This window comes from Schistocerca piceifrons, chromosome 1, assembly GCF_021461385.2.
Source record: "Schistocerca piceifrons isolate TAMUIC-IGC-003096 chromosome 1, iqSchPice1.1, whole genome shotgun sequence".
NCBI lineage: Eukaryota > Metazoa > Arthropoda > Insecta > Orthoptera > Acrididae > Schistocerca > Schistocerca piceifrons.
In genome coordinates, this window is record NC_060138.1 from 676,881,359 (window position 1) to 676,900,017 (window position 18,659).

Consider the following 18,659-nt stretch of genomic DNA (forward strand, 5'->3'; position numbering starts at 1 on the left):
TAGTACAATAATAGCAAAATCTCTCCAACATAAAACACGTCCGATCTCTGTAATTGCTTCACACAGAGTCCTCAGATATACATATTTGGTTACTTATTCCAGAGAGATGCGCCCGTAGCACGGAACATCCAGTTCTCGCAGGCAGTTTATACTACTCTCGACATTAATAATTCGCTGCACCTGAGTCAGATTTTTTCACCATTTACGATCCATTACAGGACACACAGCTTGTTGGTTGTCATGCCCACGTAGAATGCAACACAGTGGTTGCAGCTTAGCTTGTGCATCACGTAACTGGTTTCAAAGGTAGCCCTGCCTCTGATGGCGTGATGGTGGTGGGGGAGAGGGGGTGAAGGATGTATGGGACATGTCTTTCACCTAGACCTATTACAGGGATATGAGCCCTGAGGTAAGAGTTTGGGAGCAGGGGCTGCTTTGGGATGGACAAAGATATTGTTTAGGTTCGTTGGGCAGCAGAATACTACTGTGGGAGGGGTAGGAAGGACAGCGGGTAGGGCATCCCTCATTTAAGAGCACAGTGAGAGGTAGTCCAGACTCTGGCGTAGAATGTGATTCTGTTGCCCCAGTCCTTCATGGTACTGAGCCATGAGGGGAATGCTCCTCTGTGGCCAGAGAGTGGGACTTTGGGTGGTGGGGGTTGACTGGAGGGATAAGGCTCTGTTTTTGTACAAGGTTGGTAGGGTAATTAGGGTCGTGAAGGCCTCAGTGAGACCCTTGGTATATTTCGAGAGGGATTGCTCGTTATCACAGATGTGACAGTCAAGGGTGGCAAGGCTGTATGGAAGCAACTTCTTGGTATGGAATGGGTGGCAGCTATCAAAGTGGAGGCATTGCTGATGGTTGGTAGGTTTGATAGGGATGGAAGTATTGATGTAACCATCTTCGAGGTGGAGATCAACATTGAGGAAGGTGGTTGTTAAGCTGAGGAGGACCAGGTGAAGGAAATGGGTGAGAAGGTGGTGAGGTTCTCGAGGAATGTGGATAGGGTGTCCTCACCCTCAATCCAAGTCACAAAGATGCCATCAGTGAATCTGAAGTAGGTGAGGGGTTTGGGATTCTGGGTGGTTATAAAAGATTCTGAAGCACATTATTAGGTAGGCATAGGAAGGTGCCATGCGGGTGCCCTTGGCTGAACCCTGGATTTGCTTGTAAGTGATGTCTTCAAAGGAGAAATAATTGTGGGTAAGGATATAGTTGGTCATGGCAATCAGGAAGGAGGTTATAGGTTTGGAATCTGTCAGGCCCTGGGAAACGTGGTGTTCAGTAGTGGCAAGGCCATAGGCATTAGGGACCTTAGTGTAAAGGGTGGTGACATCAATAGTAACAAGCAGGGCACCATGTGGTAAAGGAACAGGAACTATGGTGAGTCGGTGGAGGAAATGGCTGGTATCTTTTATATAGGAGGGAAGGTTGGGTAATAGACTGAAGGTGTTGGTCTACGAGAGCAGAGTTTCTCTCATTGGGAGCATAGTAATCAGCCACAATAGGGCATCCTGGGTGGTTTTGTTTATGGACTTAGGAAGTATGTAGAAGATAGGAGTATGAGGAGTGGTAGGGGTGAGGAAAGGGACAGGCTTATGGGAAAGGTTCTGGGATAGGCCTAAGGATGTGAGGAGAGACTGGAGATCCTGCTGGATTTCTGAAATGGGGTCACTGTGGTAGGATTTGTAGGTAGATGAATCTGACAGCTGGTGGACTCCTGCCAGGTAATCCTTGCAGTTGAAAACAACAGTGGTGGAGCCTTTGCCATTGGGTAGGATCATAAATTTGGGACCAGTTTTTAGGCGTGGTTTGTGGTTCTTTCTGCAGATGGAAGGTTGGCTTTCGTGTTGAGGGATGAATGATGGTGAGACAAGATTCAAGGTTAAGAAATTCTGGTTAACAGGAGGTTGTGATTAGGGGCAGTTGGATCACAGTTGGATAGAGGAGTGAATGGAGTCAGGCAGGGTTCAACATTTATCTTTGGCTGAGTCTGAATGGTAGGGTTGGCGGTGAAAAAGTGTTTCCACTGTCTGGACCGGGAGAAGGAGAGGATGTCTTTAACCAGTCCTGCATGATTGAATTTGGGAGTGGAGCAAAAGGCAAGACCTTTGAAAAGGACTGATACTCCTCTGTGAGAATAAGACTTTTGGAGGAAAGGTTCATGACTGTGTTTCAGTTCTATGGGATCCACGATTTTCAGATTTATAGCAGGAGAATTTTACTGATGGAGAGGAGATATTGCAAGGAGGCTTGGGCCTAATTACATGGTGTTGCAGGACTGCGTTGGTGAGGGTTAAGTACTGGTAGAATCTGAGCAGATAGAGGTCATTGTGGAAGGAGAGGTTGCAGCCAGAGGTGAGTAATTTGATGGTAAGGCCATTTGGGAGGATTCCATGAGCCAAGCAACAACGCAGGAATAGTATGTGGGGCTGGGTTCTGGCTAGAAATGAGTAAACTTTTCTATATTGGCACAGATGGAGGGAGCAAGGATCCATGGTGAAGGATAAAAACGTGCAAAACACATAAATAATGTAGAAATACATGCAAAAAATTCACGAAAATACACCGGGAAAAATCATAAAAACGACAAAGCGGATGAAGTATGGGGAAACAAGATGAAATCTGAGAGAGTAGGCCGAAACTGAAAGGCGAAAACCAATGAAATTGCTGTTAAAACACAATGATATCAAAGAAAAACTAGGCTAAATAAAAACATTGTAATGTGGGTTGAAGTCTTTAGGTACATAAGTGTGAAGAAGGGGGACAGCAGATGTGACTAGATTAGGTGAAGTCAGTATGTGTAAACTGGAATAAGAGAGGAGAAGGAGTGTAGGGAGTGGTTATTATGATGAGGTGTAAGTTTATGTGGCACAGGAAGATACAGAAAACAATACAAAAATTCGCAAGATTGACGCAGGAAGAGTAATCAGTTTGCAGGTCTAGGATTGATGAAATTGGCAGGAGTAGTGTGGGACACAAGATACTGCACCAACAGTCAGCACAGTCTTGTAGCCGTCTGTTGTACTCGGCCAAGGTAGTTGATACAGTGTGGCTCATAAGTAGAGTATGCGGTGCAGTTTATAAGCTGCCAAATGAAACAGAAAAGAAGAGAAAGAAGGATGGACACTGAGTATAGTAATACATTACAAAATAGTAACAAAGGGAAACAACAGTGTTGAAGAAAAGCCAGTAGGCAGAATCAAACAATGGAAAATCCAGGATGGAGTAATTACATTACCATTAAAAGATAGAATGCTTCTAGTCACATAGCAGAGACGTTGAGTAACAGATAGGCACAAAAACAAGTAAGCTTTTGCCCATAAAGGCCTTCATCGTAATTAGACAACACACACACACACACACACACACACACACACACACACACACACACACACACACACACATGCAGGAACAGGGAGGGAAAAGTGGGTGTAGGACAATGAGTAAAGAAGATTGAGGCCAGGAGGGTTACGGGAACATAGTATCTACTACCGGAAGAGTTCCCACCTGTGTGATTCAGAAAACTGGGTACAGGCTGTGAAGCAGTCATCGATGTGTTCTGTGCAGCATGCTCAGAAACTTGGTGGTCCATCTGTTACTTGGCCGCAGTTTGTCAGTGGCCGTTCATAGGGACGGACTGCTTGTTTGTTGTCATGCCCACGTAGAACTCAGCACAGTGGTTGCAGCTTAGCTTGTAGATCACATGACTGTTTACACAGGTAGCCCTGCCTCTGATGAGATAGGTGATGCTTGTTCCCACCTCGAGTAGGTGGTGGTGGAAGTATGTCTGAGCCAGGTCTTGCATCTATGTCTGTTACAGGGATATGAGCACTGAGGAGGGGGTTGGGAGCAGGGGTTGTGTAGGTATGCACGAGAATATTGTGCTGTCTGAATCCTTCCAACTAACGCCATGTTTTCTGAATTGCACAGGTAGGAACTCTCCCTTCATTATATCATACGTTCCTGTAAGCGTTCTGGTTTCACTCTTCGTTAATCATTGTCCTACGCCCAACCGTCCCCATTCCTGTTCCCTCTACAGCTCTACACAGCCCTCTATGCACCAATGCACCAAAATCTTTTGACTTTTCTCCTTTCCTGCTGCCCCCCCCCCCCCCCCCTGCCCTCTGTCTAACCTGCCGACTGCATTTACCTACCTAGCTGCCCTACACTCTCTTCACATCAACCTTTGTATGCTCCCACAAGCAGCACTTTATAGAGTCCTTCACCCCTATCCTGCTTGCTATCTCTCCCCTCCCTGCCCCAGCCTCCTCCTCCCCCCATCACCCAGATTGCTTCTTCCATCATTACCAAACGAAAGCACTGGCAGGTTGATAGACACACAAACATACACACAAAATTCTAGCTTTCGCAGCCAACGGTTGCTTCATCAGGAAAGAGGGAAGGAGAGGGAAAGACGAAAGGATGTGGGTTTTAAGGGAGAGGGTAAGGAGTCATTCCAATCCCGGGAGCAGAAAGACTTACCTTAGGGGGAAAAAAGGACAGGTATACACTCGCATACACACACATATCCATCTGCACATACACAGACACAAGCAGACATTTGTAAAGGCAAAGAGTTTGGGCAGAGATGTCAGTCGAGGCGGAAGTCCATAGGCCAAGATGTTGTTGAATTACAGGTGAGGTATTAGCGGCGGCAACTTGAAATTAGTGGAGGTTGAGGCCTGGCGGGTAACGAGAAGAGAGGATATACTGAAGGGCAAGTTCCCATCTCCGGAGTTCTGACAGGTTGGTGTTAGTGGGAAGTATCCAGATAACCCAGATGGTGTAACACTGTGCCAAGATGTGCTGGCCGTGCACCAAGGCATGTTTAGCCACAGGGTGATCCTCATTACCAACAAACACTGTCTGCCTGTGTCCATTCATGCGAATGGACAGTTTGTTGCTGGTCATTCCCACATAGAAAGCTTCACAGTGTAGGCAGGTCAGTTGGTAAATCACGTGGGTGCTTTCACATGTGGCTCTGCCTTTGATCGTGTACACCTTCTGGGTTACGGGACTGGAGTAGGTGGTGGTGGGAGGGTGCATGGGACAGGTTTTACACTGGGGGCGGTTACAAGGGTAGGAGCCAGAGGGTAGGGAAGGTGGTTTGGGGATTTCATAGGGACGAACTAACAGGTTACGAAGGTTAGGTGGACGGCGGAAAGACACTCTTGGTGGAGTGGGGAGGATTTCATGGAGGATGGATCTCATTTCAGGGCAGGATTTGAGGAAGTCGTATCCCTGCTGGAGAGCCACATTCAGGGTCTGATCCAGTCCCGGAAAGTATCCTGTCACAAGTGGGGCACTTTTGTGGTTCTTCTGTGGGAGGTTCTGGGTTTGAGGGGATGAGGAAGTGGCTCTGGTTATTTGCTTCTGTACCAGGTCGGGAGGGTAGTTGCGGGATGCGAAAGCTGTTTTCAGGTTGTTGGTGTAATGGTTCAGGGCTTCCGGACTGGAGCAGATTCGTTTGCCACGAAGACCTAGGCTGTAGGGAAGGGACCGTTTGATGTGGAATGGGTGGAAGCTGTCATAATGGAGGTGCTGTTGTTTGTTGGTGGATTTGATGTGGACGGACGTGTGAAGCTGGCCATTGGACAGGTGGAGGTCAACGTCAAGGAAGTGGCATGGGATTTGGAGTAGGACCAGGTGAATCTGATGGAACCAAAGGAGTTGAGGTTGGAGAGGAAATTCTGGAGTTCTTCTTCACTGTGGGTCCAGATCATGAAGCTGTCATCAATAAATCTGTACCAAACTTTGGGTTGGCAGGCTTGGGTAACCAAGAAGGCTTCCTCTAAGCGACCCATAAATAGGTTGGCGTACGAGGGGGCCATCCTGGTACCCATGGCTGTTCCCTTTAGTTGTTGGTATGTCTGGCCTTCGAAAATGAAGAAGTTGTGGGTCAGGATGAAGCTGGCTAAGGTAATGAGGAAAGAGGTTTTAAGTAGGGTGGCAGGTGATCGGCGTGAAAGGAAGTGCTCCATCGCAGCGAAGCCCTGGACGTGCGGAATATTTGTGTATAGGGAAGTGGCACTTTTTTTAAAGTCTCATGAATTCATAAAGTTTGAATTTATTATCATATTTGTGTTAATTACCTGCATGTGTGGCATATTACAGAGCAAATGTACAGTTATGGGATTATTTATTTGTTGATGCTCTTTGTTTATGTTATTAGTTAGCTGTCACGGCTTTGGAGTACCACAAGCCCAGACGACTAAAAAAACTGCTTTTGAGTAACAGTTTGATACAATTAAACAAATTGTCAGCATGTTGATTCTTAATTGTGTGTAAAGGTGATATGTTACTGAAACATTAATGTTTTTTTAAATCAGAGTCCATACCAAGTTTCATAGTGTCATATTTCTACACTAAATAATATGCCTTACCCTTGAGTGGGTAAGTATATTCCCACATATGTGGAAACACACACATACAGTTTGCTGTAATTACGCTATCTCGCAATAGTAAATATACAGTAACATTTGTTTTTTATGAGCTATTTTTAGTCTTCAGATTATTTTCACAAATTGTATATAATGTGTATCATTTGTTTCAGACCAGATCAGCATTGAAGAGTTGGACATCATCTACAAAATACCTCATTGTGTGCCAATATCTGCTCATCATAGGTGGAACTTTGATGATCTGCTTGAGAAAATGTGGGAATACTTGAAGTTAGTGCGAATGTAAGTAACACCTTGGGCTCCTTAGGATATTGCATATACAGGGTGTTTATAAGTAACCTTTAATTGTGAAAAGGATCAATAACCCTCAGAAACGTCTGATACAGTGCTGATTGCAATACATTTTCAAGTTATATTCCCACCTAACACTGTCAGTTCCCAACATTCTGGCTAGGTGGCATGCACGAATGAGTTCTTTTGACAGTCATCATGGAATTGTATTATGGTGCAGAGTGCACACTGTGTTGTTTATGGTTTCATGATCCTAATCCACTGCAATTGAGCAAGTGTTACATTCATGGTCCAGATAAATCAATGAGACACGGCAGCTTAGAATTGAATACGCCTGATATTACGGTGTGGAAGGTATTACAGAAAAGCCTGTTACTCAACCCCTACAAATTGGAACTGTTTCAGGCTTTAAGAAAAAAGTAATGAAGAAAACAAGCCGAATTTTGTGTAGAAAATTCAGACTGAAAAAGATTTTCTTAATAAAATTGTGTTCAGTGATGAAGCCACCTTCCATACCTGCAGTAAAGTGAATCAGCATAATGTTTTGATGTAGGTTGAGCAGAAACTACATCACATAATCAAACATTTAAGGGACTCACCTAATATAAATGAATTTTGTGCTGTAAGCAATAACAAAATTTATGGACCTTTATATTTGCCAAGTCAACTGTAGCTGTCCTGCCATACCTGCGCATGCTATTTAATGCCTCTATTACAACAGGATATGGGCACAGAATTTATTTCCCAGCAAAATCGCATTCCACCACTTCATCACCCTCAAGCTGTTACGTATCTCTGTAGGAATATGCTGACTTGGATTGGACATAGTCGAACAATATCCTGGATGCCATGATCATTTGATTTAACCACAGTGGACTTCAGTGTTGGACAGTGTGTTTGTTCCTCCGCTTCCAGGAAATGCCGACGAGCTGCGAGAACAGCTAACACTGGCAGTTGCCACCGTACATCAAGACTTGCTTCATAATATGTGGCAGGAAACTTATTACAGATGGGACATTTGCCATGTTATAAAAGGTAGTCACATTGAACATATGTAAATAAAAATTGAAGATATACTGCAGTTAGTGCTATATCAAACAATTCCGTAAGTTATTTATCTTGTGCACAATGAAAGGTTACTTTTGTATAACTAGTTTATAAACACTTTGTATATGATATTCTATTAAAAAGAACCCAAAATTTTGTACCTGGTTACCAACACAAAATAAAATTTGGGTAAAACAGGTGTAAGTGTAATAATGAACAATTAAAGGATAAGAAAGAGCACTTCAATTGTGCTTGGGTGGACTCTTGCCATTTAATTTTAAAAAATATATCCTAAAATCAAACAAAAATTATGATAGTCTGTAGCTGGATGATGGGTGGTGGAATCACACTCTGAAAGATACAAAAGTAACATAACTTCTCAAGCTTTTGCAAGGTGTAGAACTTTGCTTCCACCGTTTGCTGATAGGTGGTGACAACGGTAAGTAGCTGTCGAAAGAAACAGATCACAGACATCAGGCAGTTAGCTTGGACCTCGGTCAACATAACCTCATTCAAACATTAGTCGATTTGTGTCTGCATCATAAAGTTGTTCTTGATTGAAAAAAAAAATAAATAAATAAATAAAAGGTCAGTTTAGGAGCCTAATTCTCGTCATTTGCAGGTGGTGTTGCTGTTTTGTTTCAATATGAAGAAAACAGCAGCTGAGTCTCATCGAATGCTCTCAAGTATGTATGGTAAGGATGCTGTTACTGAAAGAATGTGTCGTGAGTGGTTTCAATGCTTCAAGAATGGTGATTTAACGTCGTAGACCGGCATAGTGTTGGAAGAGAGAATGTTTTCGAAGATGAAGATTGAACGGCGTTTGTGTGTTCGTGAACAGTTGCTTCAGAGACAAAAACAGAATGGATTTCTGCATCTCATTGTGACCGGGGACAAAAAATGGGTTCATTATGATAACCCTAAATGCAAAAAATCATGGGGATATCTCGGCCATGGTTCTTTGTTGATGGCCGAACCAAATATTCACAGCTCAAAGATCATGCTCTGCATTTGGTGGGACCAGCACGGCATCATGTACTATGAGGTGTTAAAACCAAGTGAAACAATCACAGGTGGTCATTATCAAACGCAATTAATGCGTTTGAGCAGACCATTAAAAGACAAACGGCCGCAATACAGCAAGAGGCATGATAAAGTGATTTTGCAGCGGGACAACGCTCTACACCCCATTGCAAAAGAGGTCAAAACGTTAAAATGGGAAGTCCTACCCCACCCGCCATATTCTCCAGACATTGCTCCCTCTGATTATCACCTGTTCAGATCAATGGTACATGACCTGGCTGACCAACACTTCTGATCTCATGAAGAAGTCACAAATTGGATCGGTTCGTGGATCGCTTCAAAACATGAACAATTTTTTCAACACGGTATTCGTACCTGCCCAAAAGATAGGAGAAAGTAGTGGCCAGCTATGAAAAATACTTTGAATGATACATGTGTAACCAATTTATTTCATTAAAGCCTCAAATGTTGGGGAGAAAATGGCAGAAGCAAAGTTGTACACCTTGTATTCTCTTTATATTAGCACAATGTTTGCTCTAAAATTAGAAAAAGAGCTAAGCTGAAGCAACTTTCAGATCTGTAGAGGGTGCGCATACTTAATCTGTAGGTGAGTGGATAAAGGTTCTTCATTTTTATTTGTTATGTATCATAATCAAATTCTTTTGTGCTCGGTGTGGTCCAGTTCCACCAAAACGTAGTATTTGTAAGGTGTAGACTGAAGTGTTCTGTGCCTTACTATGTGGAGAGTGGGAGTTGTTGAGATAACTATATGGTTCTGTGCTTCATATGACTAGCAGTCCCCCACTTTCAAAGCCATCTGACTGGTCTGATGCAGCTCACCGTGACTTTTCTCTAGTGCCAACTTCTTCATTTTATAGTAGCATTTACACCCAGTGTCCTCAGTTATTTGTTGGATGTATTCCAGTCTCAGTCTCTCCTTGCAGTCTTTTCCTCTGCAATTCCCTCTTGTACCATGGAAGTTGTTTCTTGATGTCGTAACACATCCTAACATCCCGTCCCTTCTTCTTGTCAGTGTTCTCTGTGTATTACTCTCTTTGCTGATTCTGTGGAGAACCCCTTCATTCCTTATCTTATCAGTCCACCTAATATTCAATATACTTCTATAGTGCCACACTTTGAATGTTTAGATTCTTTTCTTCTCAACTTCTCCCATAATGCATGCTCCACTTCCATGAAATGCTGTGCTCCAGATATACATTGTCAGAAATTTCTTCCTCGAGGTCAATGTTTGATACTAGGAGACTTGTTTTGGCCAGAAATGCCGGTTTTTTTCTGTTCTAGGCTGCTTTTTTGGTTCTTCTTGCTTTGTCTGTCATAAGTTAATTTGCTTCCAAGGTAGGAGAATTCCTTAACTTTGTCTACTTTGTGGCCCGCAATTTTGATGTTTAAGTTCCTCATTAATCTCATCTCTGCAACTGTCATCATTTTTGTCTTTGTTCGGTTCACACTCAGTCCATATTTTGTGCCCAATAGACTGTTCATTCCATGCAATATGTCGTGTGATGTTCTCTCGCTTCCACTGAGGTTAGCAATCTCATTAGTGAATCCTGTCATTCATACCTTTTCCCCTTGAATTTTGATCCCACACCTGAACGTATCTATTAGTTCCACCATTGCTTCTTTGATGTACCTTTGAACAGTAGAACACAAAGGCTGAATCCTTGTCTTACCCCCATTTTAAGCTAAGCACTTCATTCTTGATCTTAGATTCCTATTGTTCCTTGCCAGTTCTTACATATATTGTACCAATATTATGAGAAGGAAAGTTGCTACTCACCACATAGAGAGATGCTGAGTTGCATGTGTGAGTTGTGTTTGTGTGTGTGTGTGTGTGTGTGTGTGTGTGTGTGTGTCTATTGTTGGCAAAGGTCATTGGGCGAAAGCTTTAAGTGTGAAACTCTCTTTGTTGTGCCTACCTGCAACTCAGCATCTCCACTATATGGTGAGCAGCAACTTTCCTTCTCATAATATTGTTACATTCCATCCTGGATTTTCCATTGTTTGACTTAACACATATTGTATATTATCTGTCTTCCCCAATAGCTTATAATGATTTTTTTGAGAATCTCGAACATCTTGCACCACTTTACATTCTTTCATGGTATTTCTAGATTGAGAAATCCAGTGAACTTGCCCTTGATTTTTCTTAAATCTTTCTTGAGCTATCAAGTACAACATCAGAACTGCCTCTAGAGCCTTTATCTTTCCCAAAGTGAAAATGATTGTCATGAACAGATCCTCAGTTTTCATTTCCATTCTTCTGTACATTATTTGTATCAGCAACTTTGATTCATGAACTGTTAAGCTAATTTGGGGGTTATTTCTCACACTTATCTGCACTTGCCATCTTTGGCATTGGGTGGATGATAATTTTCCAAAAGTGGATGGTACATCTCTAGTCTCATAGATTTTCAGAAATTCTGAAGAAATGTTACCTATGCCTTCCACCTTGCTTGACTGCAAGTCTTCTAAAGCTCTGTTAAACTCTCATTAATATTGAATCAACTATGTCATCAGTATTGACACCCTGAGTCTTCTACTGTAATGTCATCAGTCAGCTCCTCCCCTGCATTTAATGGTGGAATTCCTCTTGTGCTCTTCAATGTTGACTCCTTTGCTTTTAATTTCACGGAAGGTTGTTTTGACTTTTCTCTATCCGAGTCTGTCGTTCCAAATGAGCATTTTCAAAATCCTGCAGCCACTTCACCTTAGCTTTCCCTATGCTTTTTATTTATTTAATTTCTGTTTTAAATTGCTGTATTCAAACCAATTTCCTGTGAGCATTTTTGTATTTCCTTCTTCCATCCATCAGTTGAAGTATTTTCTCTGTTTACCCAAGGTGGTTTTTACATTCCTTGTACCTGTATTTATCTGTCCAACTTCTGTGATTTCTCTTGTTAGAGGTATCCATTGCTCTTCCAGAGAACTGCTGCCATGGTATCCATAATCACATTATAGAACTGGTGATTCTCTTAACCTTAAGCCTACTTCTCATCGTTACTAAATTGTGGGCTGTGTCTATATCTGCTCCTGAGTATGCCTCATAATCCAGTATCTGATATTAGTATCTCTGTTACACCACATTGTAATAAAATGGCATCTTCATGCGTCTTCAGGCCTTTTGCAAGTTTATCACCTCCCCTTGAGATTTTTCAACAGTGTATTCACTATTACGAGTTGAAGATTACTGCAGAAGTCCTGTCTCATTCCTATTACCAAGCCCACATACAGAACTCTGTCTTCAGTTCTTTCCCCTACTACCGAATTTGTCACCCATGATTATCCGATTTTCATCTCCCTTTATGTTCTGAAATATGTGTTTAACATTCATATACTTCCGTTGTGTCTTCATCTTCTGCTTGTGATGTTGGCATGTATATCTGAACAGTTGTTTTTGTTGGCATTGGTTTGCTGTCGATTCTGATGAGAACAGTCTTATCACTGAATTGTTCGAAATAACTCACTCACTACCCTACCTTCCCATAAGTAATGAATCCTACTCCAGTTATACCATTTTCTACTGCTATAGATGTTACCCTATATTTGTGTGACCAGAAATAATTATCTTCTTTCCATTTCACTTCACTGATCTACTCGCCTGGATAGCTGTGCACCTTAAAGTGCCTCTTTCAGGATGGGGAGATGAGCTGGCCCTAGATTGAATCTGCCCCGCAGATTAACAATGAGGGTCGGTTTGCCAGCCAGCCTGTATGTGGTTTTTAGGTGGTTTCCCACATCCTACCAGGTGAATACTGGGCTGGTACCCCTGTCCAATCTCGGTTACACAATGCACCAACATTTAGAAAATTTTTGCTCACTTTCGCATGAATAACTGTACACACAGACATTTGGGCTACGCACCTTCTGTCCTAAGAGGTAACAGGGTTGTGATAAGAATGGCATCTGGCCACCCCTTAAATTAACCACGAAAAATCCGTTCATAACGATGCTGCCCCCTGCACCGCTGCAGGAGAAAGACACAAGAAATAGAAGTTTTCACCTCACTGCTCTCCCACTACATTTAAACTGAATCTTTACATTTCTCATTTGACAAAGCTTACCTATCAAGTTCAAACTTCTGACTTTCCACACTTCTACTCGTGTAGACTGCTGCCCATTCATGGTTATTCAGTCTTCTCATGGTAACCTCCCCCTTGGCAGTCCTGTCCCGGATATCCCAATGTGAGACCAATGCAGAATGTTTTGCCAGTGGAGAGAGCATTATTTCACTTTTTCAGTTATCAGTAAAGAGTGTGTCAAAAATTACATATACTAAGTTTTAGAGGAGATAAACATATTGTTTTTTACATGACAAAAATATCACAGGTGTATCATTTCTGTGCTGCCTACATCTGGGGAGGACGGGAGGAGGGGGGGAGTTCAGATGGAACCTTTACAAGACACCGGTAGAAGTTCCAGAAGGGCTGGTTGCCTGTATGGATGAAGCTGCAGCCATTATTTAGAAACACTTGGTTGTTTTGAATATTTTAGATGACCACTAACATACAAATTTCAGATCTGCATTAATGTAAATGGGCAACACTTTCACCAACACCTCTAAAACAACAGTCATCAGTTTGAACACCATCTCTGACTATCAGCAGTGTCAAAATATTCCCGCAACCCTAGTGAGGAAATGATGCCCCTATGAAATATTTGTTCCATAAAAAAAATTCATTTTTATCTCCTCTAAATGCTCTAAAATTTTCTAAATGAAGTTTATTTCATACCTTGTACTTGAGCAATCAGTAAGTGTTTCCTTGCTTCAGTATGGTGTAACGAAAAATTACTGCATCACTCATCATTAAATATGGACATTGTTCTCTCACCATTTGAAGCAGTTGATAAATTTATGAGTGTCTCAGTCAAATAGTTATCTCTGTTTTCTAAATCAAACATAATGGTCAAAAGATGCTGACTAGACCAAGGTTAATTCATTGTACTGACCAGTGTTACTTTAATGTGTTACAGATACACAAAACCTAAAGGGCAGCTTCCTGACTACGAGTCACCTGTTGTACTTCACTCTGACAGACGCAGTGTGGAAGACTTCTGCAACAAGCTTCATCGCTCAATAGCGAAAGAATTTAAATAGTAAGTTTGCAGAATTGCAACAATTGAGTATAAATTATATTTTTAGAGTAATTCACCACTAGAGGTGTAGATTACATTCAGAACATTAAACAGAAGCAGTGCAGTTGTCTCAGCATTCATAGTAATTATTTTTGTCTCATAAATAGGAAGCAATAGAGTACATGTGTGTACATATTATGGATGGTGGTTATTGCTGAAACAACCGGTCTTCAGTGATTTTTTTTTTTTTTCCGCGCCAGGTTAACGTGCTAGTTAAGATCACTCAGAATAACATGTTTCTGAAATAACCAATTTTCAGTTTTTTATGCTTTTTATTTCTTGTGATAAATGTTGAAATAAAACAAAGCTTGAAATAGTTTGACTCTCTCAGTTTCAAGACACACAGAACCAAAAATATTAGATTAAATAGGCAAGTAAAAGAAAATTTAGTCCATCAACCGTTCACTTCTTTTCTCGGAAAAAGATAAGTGGTTGAATAATACAAAAAATCACCAGTTTTCTCTGATTGATTCTAATTTTTTGAGACTCTGTTCAAAAATTATGTTGTAATTGGGGATCTCTCCCTTATTCGTGTGGCCTAAAGGGTGAAAACTGAGGTTGAAGAATTCTGTTTTTCATGTTCATTTGTCCGTTTTCAAGGGCTACAAGCAGATAAAGGTATATTATGTAGACACAGGCAGCAGATTAGCTAATTTTTACTTATATTGTATACTATGGATGAATTATTTTTAAGTTATTGCAGTTACCATAATTTCCTTCCTCTTTTATTATTTCATAGAAATGGCACACAGGTCTTTAATCTTTTGTGGCAAACTTCATTACAGTGTCACTTGGTAAAAATGTTTCCAGTCTAGGTTTGGTGCCATTCTGAAATACGACAGATGTCTGGTGACAACAGCAAGAAACTACCATAAAGACAAAGTGCGGATAAGTCTTTTGCACAGTGTGAACATGCATACATTAACTCACAACATGCAGCAACAGGGATACTATTGTATCAGCGATGCTGTACCTGTGCATATGCCATGTGTTTATTGCTAATTTTTGTTGGCATTATTGTTAAAATAGCACTGATTGCGTTTCCCATTTTCTATGATATTTTATGAATAGAAGTTAATTCTTTTTTAAAAAACATTTAAAAGTGAAAAAATTTAGCACTGCTGCTCTGGATAATTGCTTTATTAGTTTTTTTACTCAGTTATTAGTAAAAATAAAAAACACATCTTTTAAGAGACCAAACAAATACCAAAAAATAGCATTTACTCATAATTTAAGTATCGGTATACATTTTAACCGTTTGCTTTTTCCCATCTCCAACACACATCCAAGAGCATTTTAATATATCCAGTTTTTAAGCAAAACCTAAGGCATGAATAATAAGCAGTCTTTCAGTATGTAATAAAACATACAAAATTAAATAACAATGGGAGAAATTTAGAAATGCAAGGGTTTAGGGAAAAAAAGTGAACTATTAAAAAGACTTACATAAGATAGCAGTATGCCTGTGCTTCTAACAGAAGTTGAATGGCTTGTGGATGACTGTCACTTCGTTATAAGAAGTGGAAGCTGGTGTATTATTAGTGGGTAGTGAGGAAAAGATTGTATGTAGAATCAGACATGAAATGCGTGCTAAAATTGGACAATTTATTGAACATCTCATGTTAAGTGGTCCGTATCTCCACCTACTTGTCCCTGTGTTTGACATTTACAGTGTTCTGGCAGCTTTTCTTCGAATACTCCGCAGACGTAATGGCTCTGATACTTGGATAAACACCTACATAACTATAATAAGCTCTTGCATCATAAATGGAAACTGACCAAGTCAGGCCTCTTTAAGTGTTCTTGATCATCTTCAAGTTACCCTAAAGACTTGCCCACAAATTGGAAGATAGAATTTACATAATGATTTACTGTTCTTAATTCTGCAACCATCTTTGGGCTCTGGTCTTCGTGGAGAAGAATAGAAAGGCAGCTGCACTCCATGTTATTTGGGTGTAACTGTATGTCCTCTGCCTAATGCATATTATTTCTTAATGCTTGGCCATATACCAGTGTCCACTTCTCTTTTCCTTTTTTTGATTGTAGAGAAGCGTAGTTTTCATTGCATTGAGCACTTAAGTTTTCTGTTTAGATACACCTTTTGGCCATTTTCTAAATGAACTTCAAAGTGGAACCAGTTGTAGAAGCACTCATGATTGTGGGGACCTGAAAATGCATCATCTATTTTTGGCGAAATTAGAACTTTTTTCTTTACAAATGAGCACATGTGTAATTTTGAAATGTTGCACACTACATTCCCAAGGACAAAGCCTCAGTGCTGTAAAATGGATTGCCACAAAAAAGATATTAGAGATAAAAATTATAAAAGTGAGAATAAATAGCTTTTTGACCAGAATGTTCACTTCTGTAAAAACTTATAACAGTTCCTCTTTGTTTTTCCCTGAAATAGACTTTTCTTGTTTTCTTCTTTCGGCTCTACTTAAGCTTTCACAATTATTTCTGTTAACAAGGAGAGCATTTTCTCACTATTGTACAAAGTGCTTCTCTTTATCTTTTTCCCTCCCATGTTGAGCATTACAGAAAACACTGATCTCAAATCTGTAACACATAATCCCTGATTAGCGTGTTGCAGAGCCCTTTCTTGAATATTCATAATCAATTGACACAGATATAATTGTAGGATACTTAGGGTAAAATTAAAACTGAAAATAACTCTTTATGCTTCACAGGAAGACTCTCAGCTACATCAAAATTCGTTGACCAGTTCGCTGAACATTATAAAGTGGCAGTTGTGTGGGCGCATAAACAAATGAGAACTTAAAATTGCCCAGGGGAAGAAGTGCAGTGGGGGGAAACAAGCCCTGCCACCCTCTTGCAAGGCTGGCAGCCTAACGTTACTCCAACTGCAGTCCAGGCTAAAATACTTCTCATTATGAGAGATTCATTGTAGTATGAGAGTGATGTAGTTTTTGTAGTGGAATATTTAGTTATGAACCATCGAATCTCCTCCACCAATAAAGTCCATTAGGGGTTGCATATTGGTGATTTGCCTGGATTTCAAACTTGGGTGTTAAAATAACATTTTCCAACATGCAGAGGAATCCATTTAACAACAGATGTATTTTCTGAAAGCAGTTACAAAGATATTCACACAGCAGCTATTACAGACTTTGCGTCATTACATTGGCCAAACTGTGATGGACTTAAAGTGCTTTGCATCGCACAATATATACCTTCTCTTAACAATGTATGTTCTTTGGCCCATTGTCAAAAACAATTACATTTACTGATTTTATAATGAAAAGTTAATGATTTGCAACAAACTGTGCGTAAGGTTCTAAAGACAATAAATCATGATTCATTCTGAATACATTTCTAAATATTGTTCTTTTGACTTGTGCAGAAATTTGGTTATGAAGTTACATTTACAATACTTATAATAAAATCATTAATTATATTTTGATTTCACATTCGATGTTCTCTGAACATTAACTGAGGTACAGTACAAAATGCCAAAATGGAATTTCAGATTACAGTTCTGTAGGATAATTTTGTAGTACCAAAATGACTGAAAATCAATAGTGTTTACATCAGAATGTTCGAGCACTGTTGGTGAAAAAGTTAATTACAACTTATCTAATTGGTTTTTCATTATTTACATGATACATAAAGGGCAGAAATCACATTAAGTGCATCAGATGACAGATAAATGTTCAAAAAGTCTTTTTTTACATAAGTTGAAATTAATAAATTTTACTATTAATTATTGGTTTCATTACAACATAGATATTTCTCCTAACATTTCTGTGGGAATGCAATAATGGAATCACGTGAATGAAATTATAAATTTTTCTGAAATTTATGACAGATTACATCATCAGGTTTTATAACTAATTACAGGTAAATGATCTGAAATAATTTAAATGATGCTGATTCGGTATATAAGTGAACCATACAGTTTAATTCACTGATAGGAATTATGAAAAACCATAATTTATCACTTTTGTCCCTTACATATTGTGGATCAAGGAATACACAATCTACCAAACTTTTAGTGGTATTGAAGCTTTGGTTAACTACCCTATAAGTTGTCTATAGCCTACATTTCGTTATTGTGCAAAAGCAGAACTAACAAATGGTCATAGGGATCGATGATCCTTTCTGGTGTCATAAGAGTCAGTCTCAAACATCATGATGAATCAGGATGCTTCTCCTCACTGATTTCAAAATCAGAAAAGAAATGAATGAGCAACACACAACCCAAAGCAAAGAAGATTGTACGAATCATTTGGTGATTGCTACTGCGCAATTGCTTGTTGATGTTGGCAGCATTGAAGCAAGATATTTCAGGCCTGACCTCTGTTGTTACCTTATGCTACCACAATTCAAAATACCCTCATCTAAAACTGCGATGTTACAAAATGTGTGCATAATACCAACTTTAGCTAGCTGACAAACATATGTGTTTCTCTGTAATAACTTCAATCTTTCTCAATACATAAAAGTTTCCCTATCCTTAGCCAGAACCCAGTCCCATGTACCATTCCTGAATTAAGAACGTAGGCTTCTGGCCGGTGTCATAGTGATCAAAATTCTTCTGGGTTTTATGCCGCGTCATTGCTAGAAACTAACAACAAAAATAAACAAAAACCGATGTTTTGGCTGAATTGCAATGGCCTTCCTCAGGGCACGACTGTTTTGCATGGGGATAGGTGCTTCTGTTTATTACAGACTATCGATGTCCGACGTCACCGTTGTAAAGCTTTTAATTGGCCCTCT

At 40.2% G+C, this 18,659-nt stretch overlaps 1 protein-coding gene across 1 annotated transcript in view; it reads left to right on the forward strand.

The window, feature by feature from the left end:
* LOC124709111 (GTP-binding protein 128up) overlaps window positions 1-18,659 on the forward strand; it is a 44,053-nt gene that overhangs the window by 17,907 nt on the left and 7,487 nt on the right. Inside the window, exons 6-7 of the mRNA XM_047240767.1 lie at window positions 6,557-6,686; window positions 13,758-13,880. Of these exons, the coding sequence (XP_047096723.1) occupies window positions 6,557-6,686; window positions 13,758-13,880 (253 nt within the window). The remainder of the gene's footprint in view (window positions 1-6,556; window positions 6,687-13,757; window positions 13,881-18,659) is intronic.